The sequence below is a fragment of the Maniola jurtina genome, chromosome 5 (assembly GCF_905333055.1).
Source record: "Maniola jurtina chromosome 5, ilManJurt1.1, whole genome shotgun sequence".
In the NCBI taxonomy this organism is placed as follows: Eukaryota; Metazoa; Arthropoda; class Insecta; order Lepidoptera; family Nymphalidae; genus Maniola; species Maniola jurtina.
The window spans coordinates 8,687,797-8,713,314 of record NC_060033.1 but is presented as its reverse complement, the minus strand read 5'-3'; the positions used below and the strand labels follow the sequence as shown (position 1 = coordinate 8,713,314).

The following is a 25,518-nucleotide window of genomic DNA, read 5'->3' as shown; positions in this document are numbered from 1 at the left end:
GTGGTGTTTTAGATTTTTTAAAAATATGTAGTTTTAAAATTACAGGGGCTCAAAGATTTGTATGTAAATTTTTAAGACCGCGTAACTTTGAAACCGAATATTTTAGCAGAAATCTGGAAAACCACAGACATAGATAGATATTAGTTTCTAGAATATGTCTGCAAAATTTCATGGACTTTGGTTGCTTAATATTCAAATGAAATTGGAACTACGTTTGTATGAAACGAGTGACGGAGAGACCCCTCTTAACCGCGTTAAAATCGATTCACAAAATTGGGCAGATACTATAAAAATAACACCTGTTTTTGTTGAGTTTAAAAAAAACATAACGACAACGATAATTAAGATAGGCGCATTCATGGCTGGTTGAAGATTTATATACAAAAAATAGATAACCTTTATTTGTTCAATTCGATAAAAACTTGAAAATAAAATCTTTGCATACGAAACCGGACTTAATTGTATAATGGCCGGTGACGCAGAAACCGCTGTTTTGTCCATCACACGAGGCGTCTCTTAGGCTAGGCGTATGCTGAGACGCAGGCGACGCAGGTCCACGTAGGGCACAGCAGAGCAGATTTTGTAAAGCATGGAACGTCACTGAACTACGTACGCTGTGGCGCAGGCACTTGCGACGCAGACATGTGTCTGTCTTGCTCTGCGTCTCGTTGTAGTGCCGGCACAGAATTCTGCGCGACGCGTGCACGTCGAGACGTATTTATTTATTAACAATATTTTATAATTTTGATGCAATGACAGAACATTTAATTGAATTAGTTCGTTGTGAACCTCGTTTGTTTGATACAAATCATCCAGACGGCGGCGGCAGCAGCATGCGGAGGGGGCATAATATGTCTGCCTCAACTGCCCTGCCTTGCGTGTGCTGTGTTGTGATGTGCTGCGTCGCCTGCTTCGCAGCATACGCCTAGTCTAATACTCTTATTATATTTTCTGTCATATATTTCATTTTTGTTTTCTATTATGAATGAAATAAAACTTTAAACAAAATATTACATCCGCATGATAATGGTAGTAGATATTCGTTGTTCGTAAATTACTTCATCATACAATGTCATTTGTGTTTCCAATTTTATAATAAAAAAATTGTTTGTTGAATTTAATAATATTATTATTTATTTTATAACTATTGCCGATCTATAACAAATTATTTAATTATAAGACGACTAAATTTTAAAAGACAAAACTATTGATGTGGTGTTCTGAATTAATACAGATGTTCCATTGCCGTTAACATCGTAACCAAACATTTAATCTTCACTTACTTAGTTAATAGCCATAGTTCTATTAGTTTGTAATAACAATCACTTTAATAAATTAAATTTTCATTAAATTTTCATGTTCTCTGTATAATTTACTTACTTACTTATGAATAACTTGCCTCTCTAATCGCTAAATCTTTTAAATTTAGCGTAATTATTAACATGTCATATTAAACAAATTACTTTCCTCTCACAAATGTTACTCTGTTGCTTGTTTTCAGGTAAACCGCGTGTGCGGGGTACCTCCTCTGACCAGCCACCATCGATACGAAAAGAACCTTTTACACATCTATCCGAACAAGAACTAATAGAAGAAGCTAACAAAGTTATTGCACAGGCACAAAGTGTCACTTGCACAGCAGATCATCCGCCAGATAAATTCTTCTCTCTACCCCATAGAAGAAAATTTAGAGAAGACAAATCTACCAGAAGGAACAGTGACGACGGTGGCTCTCCTGAAGATACTGGAAAGACTTCACTTGGAAGATCAACTAGTGATGTGAGTTCAAAAAGAAAAAAGGAGCGAACGTCACTTTCAACTATTTTCAGAAGAGCCCAACGAACCAAAAGCCCTGATGCACCAGTTGCCGTCACTACTAAACCTACTGTCGTAATAAAAAGGAGCAAAAGTGACGTGACTGATTTAAAGTCAAACACTAATCTTAATAAAACTAAACCAATACGTAAAAGATCGGGAAGTGAAACAGAAGAATTTCTTAAATCGTTACGAAATAAAAAAACACAGCTTTCACCTATAATTGAAAGCTCGCCTCGTGAAGATTATTTCAAAAAAATTTCACCATTAGACTTATTACATAAAGAAAAAGTTTCAGAAAAAGAATACGGGAAATCTGATGGTCAAGTTTCGATAGATAGCAAGAAAGTAAATCCGATCGAAAAACCACCTCGACTAAAAAGAGAAAAATCCTCTGAGAAAGAACCGTCTCTACCAATTACAGAAACACCTAAACGGACAACTGAAATAAAAAAGACCCATCTTATTGATGAAATTGATACTGCCAAAGTAAAAGAAGCCCCCATTGAAGTGAAAGACAAAATCAAAGAAAGCATCAGAAAACTTGAAGAAAACGTTTATGGTGAAACTGAGATGAAACATAGTAGTCAACAGCCACCGGAAAAACCACCGCTAACTAGAGGTCATACAGTTGATCATTTTGTGCGAATACTCAAGGAAGATCAACATTCATCACCTCCAAAGTCTCACTTAATTTCATTGCCAAACGGCTCCAATATTAATCAACCATTTTCATATACAAAACCAAGTGCTAGTCCTGATCCCAATCTATTTATCAGGGCTACAAGTCCTGAAAGAGCACCGAGTCCTGTGAATAAAATGACAGATAAAGGTGTCGTTTATGCTCAAGTTATAAGAGATAACGGTGATATTCGTCCACAATTTCCCAAACAAACAATGCATAAAACTTTTTCTCCTCCTAAAGATAAGTATGGTAATCTTTCCGATGAAGATGAAGGTCTTGGCTATGAGGAAAGGTATAAATATTCCGCTGAGAGAATAAATGATTACGATCACAAAAATAATGATAGTGGTTACAATATTAACAATAGTTTTAATATTAAAGAATCCCCTATAAGGCCAAGGTTCAGAGAATATAAGCTAATGAGCTTTGAAGACTTTGAACCAACTTATGCTAATGGCTACACAGAAAAAGAATCTGAAAACCGTAAACCTCTTCACAGTTACAGAGGTAGAGCAGATGGAATGGACACAAAGAAAAAAACATATGAAGCTGATATTAAAACAGACTTAGATTTCAATGAACTAAGCCACAGACGAGAGCTTTTAGAGTCACGCCTAAATGCAAGACGATACGAACGTGAGAGAATTAATTTAAATGAACCCATTACTAAATATATTGTTGAAAATGATCCTATTTACGAAGCAGAAAAGCGTATGAAGCAAACGGAAAAGTACGTTAATGATACAGTGAAATATTATCGGCATACGTTAGAAAGAGATGGTTTTGAAAGTACCATAGCAGAAGATTATAAATATGACACCGATAGTCAAAACATTAAATATAATACAGAATCTCGATCTTTTCAAAAAGTTCCTAAAGGCGAAATAGACAGGCGTGAGTTTATCGATAATTTAGTACCAGCCAGATATAAAGAAGAGAGAAAAATATTTCCTCCAGAACCTGAATATGAACCACCTAGTCTAGAATCTAATCCTGGAAAACCAATATCATCCCCAGATGAGTACAAAGAGAAGAAGTACAGAGTGAAAAAAAACTTTACGTCTAGTCATGATATTGTCCAGGGTGGACAAAAGTACAAATTAAAAGATGATTGGTTTGGTAAAAGGAAAGGTCATTATGCTTCCAATCCTGAAATAGCACAAGAGAGAGAAGATGACTATGCTAATCTCGGTTACAGTGCAAAACATGAGTCATATCATAATTCATTACGCCGGGTGAAAAGTAAAGAAAAGGACTTCAAGAACCACGCCAGTATACGCCGTCACGATTCTGGTGACAGCAGAGACTACTACCGAGAAGAAAAATCTCCGCGACGTTTTGATTTTGATAGCCGTTTGGTTGATTCTGGTATCGAGAACGACTTTAGGCATAACTCAAGTGGAGAAATCCATGGGTCCAGGCATAGACGTCATGAAAGTGATGATGAGGTACACAACACTTCTTTATTTTTGGCCAGTGAAAGGCAACATACAGAAGATAACTATCCGAGTGAGCAAATATATGCAAATGGAGAACATTTGGCTAACTACAGAAGTTACAGGGAAGAAAATAGAAAAGATTTTATTCCAAGAGACAGAAGCGCTGAAGATAGTTCGTTGCTAGCGCCCAAAGTACATCGTTATGATAAAAGCCCGAGCAAACATGATGATAAAGTCAGTGCAAAACCACCAAAAGCAAACAAAAAGCTTTCTGGACTTGAAAAGGTCAGTAATAAATTTTAAATTGGTTAGGTTAGGTACTTATAGTTTGTTTGGCCGTGTAGGCATCACGCTAAAACTTGTGAACCAATTCAGACGAGACTCACTCAGTTATTTTAAGGAAATGTTATAATCAGACTATACAATACCAACAAGCTATGTTTAAATGCATTAGCACAAGCTATATACGTAAAACAAAATAATAAAGGTTGTTACATTAATGTCACTGTGAAAATTTGACAAGTAAATAAAAACATTTACTATTTTTTTTATATTTACCAGAGTGTATTTTTTAAATTTAAGATACCTGGTAATATTTTCATGTACCTAACATATTTTATGAATAAAATGTATTGTTTCTGTAATCATTTTTACTTTTATTTTAACAGATGAAACAGCTGTTCTCTCGCGACTCTTCAAAGAAGAGCAAGAAAGAGAAAGAAGTAGTCCAGCCAAAAACTCGCACTCGGGTGCTCAAGAGCCCTGAACATCTTGCCAAAGACGATCCTGAATATAGGAGGTAACCACTCTATCAAACGTTTATTTATAAAGGTCAATAACAAAACTAGATCAAGATGTATCAACTAAAAACAGTAAGAACTTGAATTTTAGTTCAAAGGAGCAATTCTTTTTTTTTTTGACTCCTCGGTAAAGGCTCTAACGATTTGAATATAGCTTATGACTTACTTTTCAACCCAAGTTTCTCTGGATTTGGTTTATCACTGAGTTATATTGGGAAGAAGTTGAAAAACGAATGAGATTCGGTCACCCCCAGATTCTTATCATAAAAGGCCTAATTTGTATCGCCTGGTACATGTACAATTTTTGTAATCGCTAGGTACACAGACCCAGAGCCAAGTGACCTGGATGTGAGAAGACGAGATGATCCTAAAGAAGAAAAGAAGTACAGACGATCAAGAGAAGATCTCGACAGATACAGGAGCTCAGACCCCCGTGAGAGCACAGAAAAGAGGAGAGAAGACAAATACAGAGATCCTGACTTTGAGGGAAGGTATGTTTAATTGAACCTTACTTTGGTTAGGTATAGCATCAGAAGTATTCATAGTTCATATTATAATGTTGGAATATTATTTGCCAGCCTAGGTGGTATTGTATCAAATCCAGTTTTATTTAGCTTACTTATGAAATCATTTCATAAAATTGGCATTACTAATTTTAATGCCTATATCATTCCACTGATGACTAAGGGCCGATTCACACCGAAACGGCAGCGGCGCGGCGAGCACTTTCGGCGTAAAATAATTTTAAACTTTATCTACATAGTGGAAAAATCAGTACAGCATGAAAAGGTCACGCGGTCACGCGCGTCTTGCTGTTGGTGTAGTGGACTAATTTATTGTACTTTAGGTTAGGATGTAAATTTTATCCATTCCATATCCAAAATATTTTCAAAATCACAGATCTATAACCATTTCACAGATTTGAAAGAACGTCAAAAAAAGATAGGCGATACAAAGATCACCGCGAAGAAAAGAGACGTTACAACTCTTCAGATAGAGACAGCGATCATCGCCCGTCGGATCACGAAAGCGACCGACGAAGAACCAGGTCCAATACTGCTGGACCCTTAGATTCTCCAGCTTTGGTAAGTACTCTTTATTCTAAATTCTTCCAAAAGAAAGTTTGACAAATCAATTTAGAGTTACTTTTCTTGCGTCTTGGAGATAGGCATTGGATACTTTTTACCTCTGAAGGTCAAAAAGTTATCAAAGAAAAACTTATCCTCGCTATCGAAGTAGGAAGAACGCTAGTAGGTACCTAATCTTTAAGAAAAACATAAAAACAAAAGTTCAATCAATCACGTCAGAGTGAACTAATGTCATGTTCCACGGCCAAAGCAAAATGTTATACTATTCTAGGTGATATGACTACCTCCGATGGATTTAGGATTTTTAAAATTCCATTGGAACTCTTTGATTTTCTAGGACAAAAAGTACAATCTTCCGTCGCCAGGCATCAAGGTATCTCTGTTCCAAACGCCAAAATTGGTTAAACGGATGAGCCGTAAAAAGCTAGTAGACAGACAGACACACTTTCTTATTTGTAATATTAGTATGTAAATAGGGATTTGTGTTAAATATTGGTCATAAGAAGCAATACGAGTACTTATATCTACCTTGTTTCAAGTTTTCGCTTGTAGCATAACGAGATACTATATCAGAACAAGTTGACCTATCCGATTGTCGTAAAGGTCAGTTATTCTCAGAGTCTGACTCATCGCTTTTTTCCGCCGATTTTTCTGTCTCTGCCTTACTTACTTACCTTGTGGCTTTTTGGTCAGACGGTAAACTTAAATATCGTGATCACGTTACATTTACTATTTTTCTAAAACGATACAACTACAATTTTCATTGGAATATCTGTCTGTATCGGTTTGTATGTTTTCGTGTGTCATATTTTGAATACTTACGTAAATTTTTGAAGCCTACTATCGTGTTTTCCGTTTCAGGCATTCAGATTTCAAAAAGTTAATACTTTGTTAAACTTCCGTTTAACAAACCTTGTAGGTAAAGTTTAAGTTCCGTTTATACACTTTACATTGGACAATAATAATAATTGTACGTTTTGCCAAAGAACTACTATATTGACTACACTGACTACTACTACTACTTAAGAAACAGTAATCATACGTCTACTGAACAATACAGGAACCAACCATTAAGTATTTAACAAGTGTAAATTAAAAATTTATAACACCCCGACAAGTGAAGGTTACAGTAACTAGAAAAGAGCTGATAACTTTCAAACGGCTGAACTGATTTTCTTGACTTATAGCTAAGAACACTCTCGATCAAGCCACCTTTCAAACAAAAAAACTAAATTAAAATCGGTTCATTACTTTAGGAGCTACAATGCCACAGATAGATATACAGATACACACATCAAACTTATAACACTCCTCTTTGTGGGTCGGGGGTTAAAAATGCTATTTGTGGCTGAAAAATGTCAATATGGTACTTACAGCTTATAGGATTTTTTATATTAAATCGCTTGCCGCTTATACCTTTCAACATATGAGGCATAGAAGTGAAAGTTACGCAGCAAAGGGACCACTCCCGATCTCTGCCTGCGTTTATGCCGTATTAGAGAGGAATTTGGTCGCGCAACTCCTCATTCCCATTTTTTTCGCTTTTGAAGTAAACTATTGCATAGTGAGGTAGGGAGGCTGTCCGGTGTCCACATAGATCATGGAGAAATAAGTATTACAAAAGTCTTAATAGACACATACGACACGTTGCTAAACTATGAAGTGGTCACTTCAATATTCACACAAACATTTAGGTACTTTTCGCCTGAGACGAATAATATTTAAGTTTTTAAAAATTCCTTTAAAATCCCCTCTGTCAAATACTTAATAATAGTTAAGTTATTATTATGTCCTTCACAGTTCACTCCTAAAAGTCCTATATCTAATACTATTGTCTATTAGTGAGTAGCGACCGTCCTCGGAATATACCTAAATCCTCGTTACATGCTGGGTGAATTGAGACAAATCCAGCCTTAATCCTTATCTACCTTATAAAGGGAACCTCTGTGCAAAATTTCAGCTTTCTAAGTCTGGTTTGAGCTGGGTCAGTAAATCAGGACTTTTCTTTTTAGGATTCCGTAAAGGGTAAAACCGGAGCCCTATTAATGCCACTCTGCTGTCTATCTGTCTGTTTGAATAATATTTACTACTAGCCTGGTGATCAACTGCATCCGCGTGGGTTCCCGGAACTTCTAAATAGTGCTAAAGAGCACGAGTCACCGAAGAGGTTTTACGGCGTAGAAGTCCCACATAACCCGAGCGGGTATCTTAAGAAGATTTCCCCCTCGTCAAAAAATACCTATAGGTATCAATATTATCTAAAGTTATTGCGTTAAATGGGTGGAATCGACTCAATATTGTATATTTCCAAACTTTATAGCACTTGAAGTGACAGGTATAGTATAATAAATGTCACGGTGCTAAAAACCTTTCATAACCACTTGGATTTTGTCTGATTGGTGTTAATATCACGAGTGCGTAGTACGATAGTAGTTTTAAGAAAACTGCCACCTTTAATATAAAGGAAGAAAACAGAGGCTACTGAATAACTTTTCAAGTTTAGTTAGGTATCCGTAATTCTGTCATTTTAATTTTGATAGTTTTACGTTACGCCGGTGTCACTTTTTTTTTGAATTAAAACTTACGCTCAGAACCCTGAGTGTAGTTCCTTTTTCGTTTAGAAAAATAATAACAGCTCGCACCTGTTTTTAAGTTAATTTGAAAAGTTATCCAAGCCTTTGCCTGGACTCAGACAAAAAGTGTTTAGAGAATGAAGAACGCGTCCCGCGTTTTTCATTCTCGTCGGCAAAACGAAGCTAATATGAAATCGATAAATTGTATTTTCCAATAAACTAAGTTCATTTTAATGTGGCTTAGTGAAATGACATCATGGCCCCAAAAATGTTATTCACTCCTCACACGGCGCACACGTCCACGGGCTTTTGTTCAGTGTTATTGACCGTACGAAGTTTTTCAAACATTTTTTTGGTCCCATACTCATCAAACATTATTTTCATGTTTTAATTTCATTTTTATTTATTTGGTACAGTAAATAATTACATATTATGTATTCAAACTCTAACTTAAATCTATTAAACAAAATTGGCAAATAATCCACTGCACTATCCACAGCTTAACAATAGAACTAGGTTGACACAATATGAACAAACTACATACTTAAACTACTAATTACAGTAATTATAAAAGCTAATCTCTGCATCAATTTTGTAAAAATCGGTTAAGCGGATAGGCCGTGAAAAGGTTACAAACAGATAGACACACTTCCGCATTAATTCCTGTTAGTATTTAAACACCATCGTTGAATTTACATTAATTCAGATGCTTATCTTGAACTAAACTACCGACTCAGTCTAAAGCCAGTCAGTCCTATCATGAAATCTTCGTGAGAAATCTCGTTATATCTTAAATGCACATTTAATTTGATTGTTGATTGGACATAATAGTCATATTTAGACGATATAAAAATATTAAGTAGATGGTTTTCGTCAAATTATTTTTATAATTATTTTAAAATTAACATTACCTTAAGCTAAAGTATGTATTTCTCGTGTTGCTTGGTGGTTTGTTACAACTTGACGTCTCAATAATAATAATAAATTAAAAATTTATTCCAGTACTTGAATTTACAAGATATTTTAACCCCGGAAAAACAAATAGGTTCCCCAGAATTTAATCCTCGAGAAAGGATTCGCGGCCAAAAACTAGAAACTATGCCTATCACACTTCACACTAATATTATAAGGGCGAGAGTTTATGTAGGATCACTGTACTATGTGTGTATGTTTGTTACTCTTTCACACAAAAACTAGTGAACGGATTATGCTGAAATTTGGAATGGAGATAGATTATACCCTGGATTAACACTTAGGCTACTTTTTATCTCAGAAAAACCTAAATCCACGCCGACGAAGTCGCGGACGTCAGCTAGTTATTTTATAAATAATTGTTCTGAACTATGTATGTGTACTGTTTATTATTTATTGCTATATTTGTCATTCTATGATAAACAATGGTTCGTGTAATGAATTTATCAACGTCATGGCTATTTCAGGCAACGCTTGTGTCATGCAAAGTTCACGAGAGCGTACGTGTTTTCTACTCACGCGCAGGACAGTGGTGCAAATTATTCAATAGGCTTTCAAAATATTTACTCTCAATAATAATGTAATTTCTTAATATAATATTAATCAATATTATATTGTTCGAATTCCTTTATAAATTAATATATAATATAAGCTCTACAATCGTTAGTTCTACCTCTAAAATCTAAACTCGACTGAAGATATTTAGTACTTACCTACCCTAAAGAAATACCTAAGTTCCTGTTCTTACGTAATACATGAATAACATAATTATAGAGTCACGTAATGAATAAAAGAATAAATATCCTTTATTCAACCCTAACACCAAAAAAATAACAATCAAAGATAGAGCATAAGAGCCCGTGGGGAACCAAAGAGCCGACCAAAGTTTATGCTGCTTGATTCCTCGAGACCCAAGTATTAATATCTATGTTGGCTAAACATATTATATTGTCCACACAGACTCGATGTCGCATAGTATAATTTGCAAAGATATGATAATTTGCCATTTATGATTTTTTTGACGACCTCCCCTGTTGCAGTGGTTGTGTATTTACAGCGATGGTATTTATAATTTCTAATTTGTATCTGATCTGGTGGCAAGCTTTGGCCGTGGCTAATTACCACCCTACCGGCAAAGACGTACCGGCAAGCGATGAAGCATTTCGATACGGCGCGATGCCGCGTATAGAAACCGATATTTAGGGGAATGGGTTTATTAAAACTGCTTACTTTCAAAGTTGGCCCATGTCCATCAGACTAGATAACAAAATATAAATATTTAATAAAATATATACAGAGTAGATAATAAAAAATAAAAAAATAAGTAGATAATAAATAAAAAGAAGATTAGACGAGAATGAATTCATTCCATTTAAGAACCTACTTGTCTATCGCCTATCAAAATAGCCGTGACTTAATTGAATGCGTGCCGCGTCAAATAGGTATCCCGCACCCGCAAAGATTTCAGCTTTCAGCTTTCCTCATGTTATTAAATATTGTGCACAATTGTACCAAATTATAATTCTAGTGTCATTTACAACATCGATCAATGACTGTAAGCGATAATGCAATGACCGATAGGGACGGTGGGCCTGGGTGCAGCCTAAAACAATGTTATCATTTATTACCAATTTGCCAATAACTTACACCAGTTATGTGGTATGTACCTAGTCGAGTAATGTTTATCGCTGTATATAGGTAATAGAGATACTAAATAAGACTAATAATAGTGTAAGTAACAGATATAGAAATTAGTATAGGTATATACTTATGTTAGAAACATCAGGAAATTAGACTTAGGTACCTACAGGATTGCAATGTTTTTCGTAGTTCATCACGAAGTGGATATACCTACCTTAACTTAGGCACATGATAATTTTTTTTTTAAATTTAAGTAATTTTTTATATCTTACATCCTTTTTACATTTTGTTAAAATAAATAGGTAAAGTAAGTGCCTAATAGATTTACCTATTCCAAAATCAGGCTTTACTAGCTATCGGGCCCAAATAGTCTTATTATATCGAGACCTTTTATCCTTACTCTCGATTTATGTGATCATATTATTCACTTATAGCCAATTATCTCTTTGTCTGAGATGAAATCATTAAAAAACGTGTTAACAGATGACGTCACGTAGTCGATGTCGCCGACGACATTGACCTCCCAGGCTGTTGAACTGCGATTTGGCCTTTTCAAATTATTGGCTCTTAAAAATCTTACTACAAGGGTCAAAATGCAATGCCGAAATGATTCGCAGTATATCAACTCCTATAGTTTACACATCATCAGTTATGTCGACTTTTTTACTTGAGAGACGATTTCGAACGTCAAAACGTTCTTCAGCCTTATTTTAACTAACTGGATAGTAAGTAAATCTTTTGTACATAGTGTGCAGTTTTGTGTTCGAAATTGCTCGTGGTTTATTTTGAAGTTTTACGAACTTGAAAAAAAGTTGGATTCGCTTAGAAAATGTTAGAAAATGTAGGTAAGTAAGTAGGTAGATACTTTTCATAACTGACTCAGCACCACGAGAACTGTCTCAACAAATCAAGCCTCAATAGCTCAACGGTTATAGAAGTGGACTGAATTCCGTAAGGTCGGCGGTTCAAACCCCAGCCGTTGCACTACTGTCGTACCCACTCCTAGCACAAGCTTTACCTTTATCCAATAACAAAAGTAGTCTGCTTGTTATTTGATGTACACTTTTCATAGTGTTCTTACTTACCTGCAGCTAAAAAGAGCCTCTGAAATATGAAATAGGCCTACGTACTTTATCAGGGGGCACGGCAGTGCCCCCGCCAAGACGAGCCAAACGCGGCGGCCGGGGCGCTACGTACCTTTTTCTCGAAGTGTTTCGCCGTATTTTCGACCCGTCATAACTTCGGTCTGGATGACGCTAGAAAGCTGAAATTTTCAGTATAAGGTGTCCTCAGCAAATTTACCAAATATACCAAATATCAAATATCTAGCTTTTATGGTTACAGATTTATTGATACCTAAAATACGCCGATTTCGTCCCTCACTGATGATCATCAAAACCTCTACTCAAAACCTCTAAGGTACTTCCCGAAGTCTTAGAAGACTGAAATTTGGTATGTAGACTAGAAATTGCATACAAACTACAGGAAAATTAAGACTTTGGAAATGCCCCCCCTCTACGCCTCTTATGAGAAAAGCAAATCTGTAAATTCTGTCGCTAGAATGCTGATATTTTCAGGATAAGATGTCCTTGGCAGACTTATTAAACGCACTGAGTATCAATTGTCTAGCTTTTATAGTTTCAGATTTATTGACAGTCAAACTTCTAGTCTGTAATTCTAGGGCACTTCCCGAAGTCCTAGAAGACTGAAATTTGATATGTAGACTAGAAATTGTATACAAACTACAGGAAAATTAAGACTTTGGAAATTCCCCCCCTCTACGCCTCTTATGAGAAAAGCAAGTCTGTAAATTCTGTCGCTAGAATGCTGATATTTTCAGGATAAGATGTCCTTGGCAGATTCATTAAACGCACTGAGTATCAATTGCCTAGCTTTTATAGTTTCAGATTTATTGACAGTCAAATTTCTAGTCTGTAATTCTAGGGCACTTCCCGAAGTCCTAGAAGACTGAAATTTGGTATGTAGACTATAAATTGCATACAAACTACAGAAAAATTAAGACTTTGGAAATTTCCCCCCTCTACGCCTCTTATGAGAAAAGCAAATCTGTAAATTCTGTCGCTAGAATGCTGATATTTTCAGGATAAGATGTCCTTGGCAGATTTATTAAACGCACTGAGTATCAATTGCCTAGCTTTTATAGTTTCAGATTTATTGACAGTCAAACTTCTAGTCTGTAATTCTAGGGCACTTCCCGAAGTCCTAGAAGACTGAAATTTGGTATGTAGACTATAAATTGCATACAAACAACAGGAAAATTAAGACTTTGGATATTTCCCCTCTCTACGCCTCTTATGAGAAAAGCAAATCTGTAAATTCTGTCGCTAGAATGCTGATATTTTCAGGATAAGATGTCCTTGGCAGATTTATTAGGGAGTGGGCCATGAAAATGATGTACCTACAAAAAATAGATCCAAAAAAATCTAGGGCACCTGCCAAAAAGAAATGAAATCCCACCAAAAACATTTCATGTAAAAATGTAGCCAAGACTCACAAGTTCATAATGTTTTCACTGTTAAAAAGTTATGAGATCTCTAGTAGAGCCAAGCCCCTAGCTGAGCTTAGATTTGTGCTGGCCATGGGACCTATCCCAAGTCCAAAGTAATATAGCTCTTAAATGTTCTTGACTGTATCAAATTTATAACAATAAATAACAAATCACTCTACTTACAAGCTCTGATTCTACAAACCCTATATCTTGGTAAAAAAAGTACGGCTTGGCCGTTTACAGTTCGTGGATTTTTTATCTGAAATGACATCTGCAAGGCTATTCACTAAAATACCATCTCGATATCGAAGCTCACTCAAGTGAGATAGCTCACTTCGAAAGCAATCTCACTTCACCTCAGATTGGTATTCTGTAAACATCTGCTACACACATGCGAAGTGAAGTGAGTTTGGAATGCGAACTCGAACGACTAGGGATGTGTTCTCTATGATTAGAGAAATCGGTAAAATAGTTAAATCCTTCTGTTTGAAAAATACGTACACATTTCTGATAAAACCTACGATTTATTGTTTTGTTACTAAGAAATGTACACATAAAAAAATAAATTTAATTTTTTAATGTATAAAATACCGAAATTACATATACGACGATAGACCTTTGCCGCAAAACGGCTGCGAATTAAAAAGTTAAAGGTTTGTTTACAATCCAAGTGACATTAGTGATCGAATTCAAATTGTGATTTGTTTACTCTAAGTTTTGAGTGATTTTTGAGCAAGTTTTTGAGTATATAGTTTATAAAAAATGAAGTAAGTATTGTAATGCTGTTTAGTTACAAATTAAATAGAAATTTAACATGAGTGTCTAACAAGAATACCTTTCGTAATACATACAGCACCAGTGAAAGAGCATCACATCCTTCTCGGGCTCAAATTGAGTCTCTTTTGGAGTACCTTCAGAGAAACCCAAGCCTAAGGGTTTCTCTAAAGTGCGTAGTGCAAGGAACGCAACCAGAAGATCTTGGGAGGCACTGGCACTCCAACTTAACAGCCTGGGAGGATGTGTGAAAACATCAAAACAGTGGATCAAGGTTGTTCATTTTATTTATTTACGTAGCAACTCATAATTAATTAGTTTTAAGTGCATACCTACCTAATAATATGCTTATTAAAATTGTTTTAGTATTGGGCAGATAAGAAGAGCGCTCTTCGTTATCGTGCTAGAAATAAGTGGTGGTGGGGCAAAGGTGGTGGAGCTAAATGAGTTGGAAGAAAAAATCTTAACTCTCATGGGCGGAGAAAGCTTCGCTACTGGTGATAGACATTTACAAATTACCCATTTGAAGTATGTTCCATTTTATTACGTAGGTGATTCTAATGTGGTGAGCTTTAAACTGTATAATATACTTTAATTATTGGACAACTATAACAACTTCAGACAACTGCAAGCACAAGCCAAGCAGTGGAGCAAGCTCCTGGAGATCAAAGCATCTATCTCATTGTTGGGATCCCAATTGCTGGAAATTGATACTCTGCCTCAAACAGAAGTAAGTCAATGTACTTGTACCTGTTAACATGTACCTAAAAAGTATCGGAATTTGTTTAAAAAACTTGGTTGTGCTTAATGTGCTCTGATTCAGTTACATTAAGCTGTTGGTCCAGGTTATTAGCACTAGCATTTGATCTAAAGCTTTACCTCAATTGGGTGATACTAAACAAAAAGTCCTATATAGTGTGACTAATTCTGTTGTAAGTACACAATCCCTAAAATTACAGGTTTAGACCTATCTACCTACCTATATACTACCTATATTGCTATCTCTCTCATAATGCTCTCTGTGGTAAAGGATAGCATTAAATTTCAATTTGTTAATATAAAACGTCTACGTACAACAGAATAGCCACAGTGTTGTATTTAACATCTGTCAGTGACAAATAAAAAAGGCAAATACTATAATATGCATTTATTTACATTTGATTTGTTATTCACATTATTTGAATTTGTTTTAGGACCATCACATTTACAGAAGCACTCCGAGCACACTGTCAGATTCAGTCATTTCTACTAGGGTAAGGCTAATTTGCTATTGATTTGTGTTAATATCTAATTTTTAACCCCCGACCAAAAAAGAGGGGTGTTATAAGTTTGACGTGTGTATCTGTGTATCTGTGTATCTGTCTGTGGCATCGTAGCTCCTAAACTAATGAACCGATTTTAATGTAGTTTTTTTTTTTTGTTTGAAAGGTGGCTTGATCGAGAGTGTTCTTAGCTATAATCCAAGAAAATCGGTTCAGCCGTTTGAAAGTTATCAGCTTTTTTCTAATTATTACTGTAACCTTCACTTGTCGGGGGTGTTATAAGTTTTTAATTTACACTTGTATGAGATTGTTTCAATACAAGATGCCTATCCATACTTATAATAAAACTGTAACTGGATAATTTCTGTACATTAAATATATTTTGAAAATTTTAATTTGAGGAAACATTATTATCATATAAATCTGCCCGTACAAAGTAGCGAGCATCAGCTAGAAACTTATATAATACATATATTATATCTAAAAAAAAACTCCTTCTGCACCCCCCCCCCCCCTCTGCACCCCCCCCCCACCCCACCCCCCAGCCACCTTCCCCGATTACAAGTAATTATAATTTACAAGATAACTAGTCAATGCAATAAATTTAGATTACCTATCCCATAATAAAATTATTGTTAGTGTCTGTAAATATACCTTTTACAAGTACTTTTGAATCAAAATATTGAATTAAATTCTACTAAATGTTATCTAAGTAAATTTTTTGTTATAGCGCCACCCAAACGTCGAGGTCGCCAAAGACGACTAACAGTGGCACCTCCATCTCAACAGCTGTCTCAATTCTCTAGAATGACAGAGAGATTGAGAGAACAGCGGGTTGAGGTGGGCCGCCCCAATTCGTTGCTGTTTGAAAGGATTGTCAACTATACGTACGAAAGGGATACGGTTAGGACAGAGCGATTTGGCAGTAGAAGAACAGCGGATTAAGGTGGACCGCCGCAATTCGTTGGCATCGCAGGCGATCGGGGATGGGTTACAGCTACTGGCGGAAGCTTTGAAAAAATAATTAATAGTAGTAGCTTTGTTGGATCGTTTTTTGGATCATTGTTCTTTTTCATATACATAAAAAATATTGTTTTAAATCTATCATCCCTTTTCACTTTTAAATCAAATCAAATGTTATTTATTTCATGTAAGACAACTAGTATCTCTTAGGCTACAGCCTACAGCCGTGGCTCTATTATCTTAAATTAAATTAGGTAAAATTGTAAATATGTAATTATTTAGATAATATTATAGTGTAGGTATAAGAATACAGGAAAAATTAGAATTATTTATTGCATGCATACTTCTAAGTAGGTACTAAAAATTTAATTTATATACAATCTCAGTTAAGTAATTCTATAAGTATATTTTTAATAGTATAAAGTAAAATAAATTATTGAGAAAATAAATATTTTTAAACCAAAAATGATATTTAATAAATATCCATATTAATATTATAAATGCGAAAGTGTGTCTGTCTGTCCGTCTGTCTGTCTGCCACCTTTTCACGGCCCAACAGTTTAACCGATTCTGACGAAATTCCGGTACAGAGTTAACTTATATCCCTGGGACGGACATAGGCTACTTTTTATCCCGGAAAATCAAAGAGTTCCCACGGGATTCCTAACAACCCATCCACTTAACCGATTTGTATGAAATTTAGTATCGAGGTAGCTTGCGTCTCTACTTAATTGACTAGGAAACTTTTTGTCCCGGGAAATTAAATAGTTCCCACGGGATCCTTAAAAACCTAAATCCATGCGGACGAAGTCGCGGGCATTCTCTAGTTTAATATTAGTATCGAGGTAGCTTGCGTCTATCTACTTAATTGACATAGGCAACTTTTTGTCCCGGAAAATTAAACAGTTCCCACGGGATCCTTAAAAACCTAAATCCATGCGGACGAAGTCGCGGGCATTCTCTAGTTTAATATAAAATCACCAAAAGCAACAACTCACTCCTAATTCGATAGCTCTCGCATAACTTTATGTTTGACAAGTGGATACGAGCTTCGAGATGACGTAATTCGACAATCGAAGCTCGATTGAAGCAAGGAATGGCGTTACAGAATACCACTTATGTCAAATTACTCCTCATTTATTCTAACGAAGTAGTTTATCTCACCGCCGCATTCGTCAATGCGGCGCCACCTGTACTATCGAGTTTTACAGAATGCAAATTATCAAACTCATCGCGAATTCACTTGTCGAATTACGAAAATGGCTTTACAGAATAGCCCTACAGAGCCTGGAATTGCTTCTGCGACCATCACGAAGTACAATACAAATTAGTAATTGTCGAACAAAGTATTCCTTAAGGCCTTAAAATATGTTATGTCATGTAATAGTTTTACGAACATTAAACGGCCAAGCCGTCCTTTTTTTACCAAGATGTAGGGTTTGTAGAATCAGAGCTTGTAAGTAGAGTGATTTGTTATTTATTGTTATAAATTTGATACAGTCAAGAACATTTAAGAGCTATATTACTTTGGACTTGGGATAGGTCCCATGGCCAGCACAAATCTAAGCTCAGCTAGGGGCTTGGCTCTACTAGAGATCTCATAACTTTTTAACAGTGAAAACATTATGAACTTGTGAGTCTTGGCTACATTTTTACATGAAATGTTTTTGGTGGGATATTACTTTAGATCTACTTATTAGTTTCTCATTACGACGACATAACAGTAGGTACAGCGCCAAGATTTTCAATTTCTTTGCGTTATTTCTACTTACCATTACCTAAATAAAGAGATGATGTCAAAAACAAGATGACAACCGGCATTAACAGGGCTCTCTCCGTCACTCGCTTCATACAATCGTAGTTCCAATTTCATTTGAATATTAAGCAACCAAAGTCCATGAGTTTTTGCAGACATATTCTAGAAACTAATATCTGTGTCTGTGGTGTTTTAGATTTTTCTAAAAATATGTAGTTTTAAAATTACAGGGGCTCAAAGATTTGTATGTAAATTTTTAAGACCGCGTAACTTTGAAACCTAATATTTTAACAGAAATCTGGAAAACCACAGACATAGATATTAGTTTCTAGAATATGCCTGCAAAATTTCATGGACTTTGGTTGCTTAATATTCAAATGAAATTGGAACTACGTTTGTATGAAGCGAGTGACGGAGAGACTCCTCTTAAATAACCGTTTGATCGATTAGCTGTTCAAATATCATAAGAACGAGCGTGCTGTTGTCATAACTTAGGTAGGTACTATACCAATTAGAAAGCTCTCTAATCTCAATCTGTGTACATAAGTTGTGCTTATGGGTTAGTGGGCACAATTCCCGTTGTCGTTTGTACTGCAATGACATTATTCTTTACTTGCAAACGCCTGCTATTTTATTCGCAGTAACACGATCTAGAATACTATGCATGAACGATTCAGTACGGCTGCATATCATTTTCTGATATTAGGTATATCTACTTATGTACCTTTTCTGATATTAGGTATATCTATTTATGTACCTATTTACACAGATCCATTGGTAGAGTATTTTATATTATGCAAAGCGTGCTCCGCACGCAGGCGCAGTAAACAGCAATCTCGTCCACAATATCCATCGGCGACGGCCCAAGTGGTGCCAGGGTGCAATCGCACATACCGCTGGAACATAGTCGAACCGCAAGCGAGTGAGTTATAACTCACTTTAACGAAATTAAATTGTTCAGAAGAATAAAATAGTTAAATATAAAAAAACCGTCCAAGTGCGAGTAGAACTCGGGCAACGAGAGTTCCGTACTCGGGTATTTTTTTGACAGGACAGACAGACAGATAGACAGACAACAAAGTGATAATAAGGGTTCCGTTTTATCTTTTGGGGTACGGAACCCTAAAAATACCTATGTAAGTACAAACAAGTATAATAAACCTATTATGTAAGGTCAGATCAAAAACTTTTTCTCATGAATAAAATTTCTTTAATTTGCTCTTGGTTTAGAAAGTGAAAATTCTATAAAGGATAAGGAGGAAGGGGCGACGTAGTGTGTTTTGGACGCAGGTGTTGAATCAGCTGGCCTGTACTGCCTCTCAATGTTTGAGAATGCATGATTTCTCTATAATTTTTAAGATAAATTAATGGCTCCTAATGGCCAGGTTCTGTAAGTAGGTAAAATTGGTTTGATCATGATACATGAGCAGAAGAAATCTATAGTTAAATAAGCCTTATCACATTTTTATAAACAGACTTATATCTAAGTACTCTTTGAAGAGGAAGTTCCTTTCTCTAGCTAACTATTTGTCTGCTTTGACGTGACCATATCCAGGTCACACACAGCTTACAGCGTGAGTCAGTCAACAGCAGTTTGTACCTACTTATCGCAATCTTGGTCACTGCAAGATATTCTGATAATATGTTCATTTGCAAAGACATAAACCTCCACGTTTGGTAAAGACGTGTCCATGTCGTTTAATAATTCATTGGTACTTAAGTCTTAACTTATTTTAATTTACATTTCTCTTCGCAAACTGCTTTATGAATGACCTCGATTTTCTCTGTTTATATTATTTTCTCTGTTTATGAATTTCAAAATAGTTGGACACGAGGGTCAAAAGCTACGTGCATGTACCTACCGACTTACCAGATTAACGGCCGTATTCACAAACGTTACTATTAAGGTCTCACAGTGCGCTCGAACGCATAGTGTAGGTTCCACCAATCAGATCATTGTAAATTGACGTGATACAATCATCTGATTGGTGGAACGGACACTGTGCGTTCGAGGGCACTATGAGACCTCATAGTAGTGAATACGGGTGTAAGATTGTTGAATTATCTCAATCCTAGTAAGTATAACTAATGCGTATCTACTTACTTAAACTTGGGTAAGTAGGTACATAATCGATGAAATTGTACTAATAAAATACAATAAATATAATTATTATTACGATAGTCGAAATTTTATTCATAAGGTAGGTAGGTATAACTATACCTCATTTGCATTCCCAGAATATAAAATAACTCGTTGAATAATCCATTTTTATTACTATTAGGTATTAAAAATGGATTACTTATGTTTGCTTATCCAATATTTGATGATAATTTTCGTTTAATATAAAGTCCATTTTGAAATATATTTACAGTAAGGTCACGTACCATATGGCAGACCCGATGGCCTTGCGTGCTAAGCTCGATCAATGAAAAGTCCATGTTCCGGTTCGATTACAGACTGAAATATTTGTTATTTTTTACTAATATTGATAGAGCTACTTTGCCGCAAGACACAGAAGACAAAGTAGCTTCTGAATAAACGTAAGCTGTTAATTTCGTATTGGACTTCGTCTGTGATGGCGTTTGCTGGCGCGCGTGCTGTGCTTGTTTGGAGTGTTTTTTTGTTAAGAGTGGCTGGTTTTTGTGTTGGTTGGTGTTTTTTGGTGGTGGAACTGACTGGGAAGCGCTCTAAAGGTGCCCACGCACTTGAACTGAACTTGACCCAAAAAGAGGGGTGTTATAAGTTTGTCGTGTGTATCTGTCTGTGGCATCGTAGCTCTTAAACGAATGGACCGATTTTAATTTAGCTTTTTATTTGTTTGAAAGGTAGCTTGATCGAGAGTGTTCTTAGCTATAATCGACGAAAATCGGTTCAGCCGTTTGAAAGTTATCAGCTCTTTTCTAGTTTTCTTATAGAGGTTTTTGTGTCGGGGGTTTTTAAATTTTTGAGACATTCGTTTTCTACAACTACCGACCCAGTTCGGAAAGCATATTCTGCCGATTCATAATAGGTTACAGGTTTAGAAATGTTAAATTGCTATAGAAACTAAAACTGTCAATTACCTAATGCCAACTAGCAACTAGTTGCTAATTCCAAGATTGTATCTTGTGTTTCTGGGTAAGTACCTATTTAAGATCATGACCATCATTATCTATTCAATGGTCATAAACAAGCAAATATTAAAATCATTAACGCGGTCCTTCTCGTGCGCTGTAATTGTCTAGGACCTACCTGTTTCAAAATATTGCAAAGAAAAAATAAGAACTAATATGTAACAAGCCACATAACTAACATCAAAGTGATTTATGATTCTATCATTAGAACATGGTTATATAGTAGAGTTGGTGTCGACGAACTTCGCTGTGAGACGATACCTACTGTCATCCAGTTTACATAACGATATAGGTTAGGTACTCCTAATATCTAAAATCTTTATTTCAGATGCTTGGTAGGTAGGGCACTTCTGCAATCCACTTTCTTGTTTTTTTTTATTATGTCGGTCAAAGTCGGTCACCTATCCAGTTACTGACTTGTGTCAACGTTGCTTAGAAATCGCAATAATTTGATAGGCATGCGTTGTCCCAACTAGGCCACGCTTCCTCAATTGAAATGAAACTAAAGGGCTTCCGCGACAGCAGCGGCTTGATGGCAATTGGCAAGCACGTAGTTTTGTTTTGCTTGCTCAAGCAGTTTGATGCGTCCGTCAAACAGCTTGAGCCAGCAAAAGGCATTTTTCTTATTTCTCGAGTACTTTCTTTCTTCTCTCTGGGCTGGGTTCACGTTTCCGTTGTCGAGTCTCGATAGCTCAACGGTTGAGGAGCGGACTGAATCCCGAAAGGTTCAAACCCCACCCGTTGCACTATTGTTGCACCCAAACAAGCTTTACGCTTAATTGGAGGGGAAAGGGGAGCATTAGTCATGATATTAGCCTGGCTAATATTCTTGTTAAAAAAAAAGTACTGTCTGAACGTCAAGCAAAAGTATAAAATTGCAGCAATCACGCTAAAGCAAAAATCTACATGTTTATGCAGTTAATGCTTTAATTTCAGGCACAGAAATACCGCGAGAGGCGCAGATTAGCGACTCCGAGCCCTACGCCATCGCCGCCGCGTCGTGAGCCCGCCCCGCAGTCCTCGGGCAACTGGTTCAAGTCCATCGATAGGCTGGGCAAGAAGCGAGAGAAAAACACTAAGGTAATAAATGTTATAAAATATATTATACTAGCGACCCGCCCCGGCTTCGCACGGGTGAATTACTTTTATTCTATGGAAAAGTGGTTATAATGGCTAAAATATAAATGTTTGGTTTATACTATCGCGGACTTTTTTGTAGGCATTATTGAGTTCTACAACTTTTCTATAGAAGTCAACCATACATCTCTAACCATTTAGGCAGCGTTCGCGAGAATCGTTAACGTACGGCAGTTTTTTCGACACCTTACTCCACAATTTTCACTACCACGAAAAATCCTATCTATTTTCCGGGATAAAATATAGCCTATACGGATTCGGAAGAATCTCTCTAAGTAATGGTAAAAGAAATTTTGAAATCGGTCCAGTAGTTTTTGAGCCTATTCAATACAAACATACAAAAATACAAAGGTTTCCTCTTTATAATATTAGTATAGATAGATTGAGTAATCTTCTTCTTCTAGGTTTTTAAAAGTTCCTGTCATTTTTTTTTTTAATTTACATAACGGCCATTTTGAATTTTTTATTATTTGTTGTTATAGTAGCAATATATCAATTTTGATATAATGTATTTAAATTTTTAGGGTTCCGTTCCTCAATAGGAAAAACGGAACCCTTATAGGATCACTTTGTTGTCTGTCTGTCTGTCTGTTCGTCAGTGACAACTAAGTGATCCTGTAAGGGTTCCGTTTTTCCTTTTGAGGTACCGAACCATAACAACCGGTAGCCGTTGGGGTTCTAAGGGTGCTGGAATGGCGACCTCATACTGGAAAGCGCAGACTTCCACTAGGTAGACAGGCGACATCAAACGAGTCGCAGAGAGCCGCTGGATTCAGGCGGCAAGACTGTAGCATGTGGAAGTCTGTGCAAGAGACCTATGTCCAGCAGTGGACGTCTATCGGTTGATAATGGTGCTGATGATGAGTCCTGGTCTCCGAACAGAAATATTTTAGTAGATCTTTTGAATTGTCTTGAAAATTGACCATAATATAGAAGGTACTCACTTAATTTGATTTTCAAAATGACCACTACATAAGTAAGTAATACATATAAGCTGACTATAAATAAGTAGTAACTCTCCTGAAATCTATAATTATATTTTACAGGTCGAAAAAGAAAGCGTGATTACTACAGAAGACGAATCGAGCCGTCGTGTCTGGTCAAAACCAGCTAAACCATTAAACTCTCCTGCGAAAAATCTTCGCTTCTTTGGCGACACCGACCCTGAATCGGACACGAACGTAAAACGGACCATCACTAAAACGAAGAGTCACCCGATAAGGAGCCATGGAACTCTGCGGAAGACCATTTCCAACTCCAGTGCAGGTCTCGACGAAGTGGATCACAGCGAGTTATCAAACAAGAGTTATTCTTTGTCAAACCTTCATAAAGATAAAAGCGAGTCACCAAAAACGAAGGAGTATTATAAGAGGAACTTAAAAAATATTTCGGAGGTCCAAAGTAATTCGGAGAGCGAGAGTCAATTCGGAAAGAAAATGATTTCCAAACCACCGATCAGTCCTTACGACAGGTCGAGGAGTCACAGTAGCTCTAAGACTCTCAAAGCGAGTAAGGTAGATATGAGGAGGCATAGGGGCGACGACAGAGGAAGTTCTTCAGAACTGAGAAGTAGCAAACCGGAGCTGAGCAGGGATTCGAAGTGAGTATTTACAATATGAAATCTTTGCAAAACAATTCAAGCCAACAGAACATTAAATGACACTTAAATTATTTCGTGATGCTTTGAATAATTTATTTTTATTGAAGATCACATCGCCGCACACCGGTGGCCCACTCCGGCGAGAGCAGCACGGAGGGAGACTCCAGTCACCAGTCCCAGCGAAGTGTAGTCTACCTACACGCTACCACAGGTAAAACAGCGTTATCTAGAACTATTTGGTAAAAAATATTCGGCTACACAAAAATGTACACCCATGAATATCCTAATTTAACTTCGATTAAATTCAATTCCAGTTGGCGACATCCCAGATCCGGGCCGCGTAGCTCGCCACCGGTCTAAAGACGACGTCTCCTCAGTCATGTCTTCCAACATCCAGGTCAGAAGCACCACCAAAAGCTTTTCCCTCTTCGCGCCGTGGACCCCGCGCCACCCCAATGAACAGTATGACGTCCACTACGCACAAAAACCGCGAAAAACTAAAAAAGAAGTAAGAAGAGAAGAGAAACCGCTACAGAAGAAGTCGTACAGCCAAACAACCCTAAATCGGCGGCCGAACAGTCAAAATAGACTAACAAGTTCAAGTACTACGCTATACCGACAGAAGAGGGGAAAAGAAAACGATATATCCCAAAGCACGATATCCCGTAAAGGTGCTACTGAGAAGAAGAGCCAGTCGAGTGAAATACTGAATAGGGATGATCGCGAAAGAGTTTCACGATCTATATCGATACCGAAGGATAAAAAGGCAGGCTGGTTCAAATTGTCGAAGACTAAAAAGCAAGAGAATACCCGCGTACGATAACTTGAAAGTTTTCTAAAGAAATTGAGTTTTTTTTTTTTTTTTTTTTAAAATAAATTGGGCTAATGTTACTTCATTACACAGGCGCGTTCTACAAAAACAACGATTTACTTGCATTCTATTAAATAATTATGATATTAATGATATTATAGAAAATGTATCCACATAAAATATAATTAATTCATCAATTTCTTCAAATGTTGTTGTATTTTGTATTTTCTAATCGACTATAATATTATCATAATTTAGTAAATAAAAATAATATATTATTATTAAAGGTAATTTAACATAGTGCCATTGCAATAAACCTAAACGTTACCAACTCTTAGTTTTATAGTCAGTTTTAATTTTAAATTCATGTAATAAAATTGTTCTATTTTACTAATAATGAAAATTAATATTTTAGGTACTTAGTACCTACTTACTCTAAGTATTTTATGTGCATAATATTTCATTATTATAATTTTCTATTTGCTTGGGATCTCTACTTTTAAAACACCTAATCATAAATAATACCATTTAGATATTTTTGTAAGTAAGTACCTACCTACCAACCTGCAAGAAAAATAG

The 25,518-nt window shown here is 36.2% G+C and overlaps 1 protein-coding gene across 1 annotated transcript in view; it reads left to right on the top strand.

The window, feature by feature from the left end:
* Nucleotides 1-24,990, top strand: part of LOC123865341 — a 72,261-nt gene extending 47,271 nt beyond the window's left edge. Inside the window, exons 4-11 of the mRNA XM_045906314.1 lie at nucleotides 1,502-4,224; nucleotides 4,608-4,738; nucleotides 5,057-5,230; nucleotides 5,659-5,824; nucleotides 22,328-22,471; nucleotides 23,575-24,128; nucleotides 24,236-24,339; nucleotides 24,443-24,990. Coding sequence (XP_045762270.1) covers nucleotides 1,502-4,224; nucleotides 4,608-4,738; nucleotides 5,057-5,230; nucleotides 5,659-5,824; nucleotides 22,328-22,471; nucleotides 23,575-24,128; nucleotides 24,236-24,339; nucleotides 24,443-24,951 — 4,505 coding nt within the window. The 3' untranslated portion in view covers nucleotides 24,952-24,990. The remainder of the gene's footprint in view (nucleotides 1-1,501; nucleotides 4,225-4,607; nucleotides 4,739-5,056; nucleotides 5,231-5,658; nucleotides 5,825-22,327; nucleotides 22,472-23,574; nucleotides 24,129-24,235; nucleotides 24,340-24,442) is intronic.
* The last annotated feature ends 528 nt before the right edge of the window (nucleotides 24,991-25,518 follow it).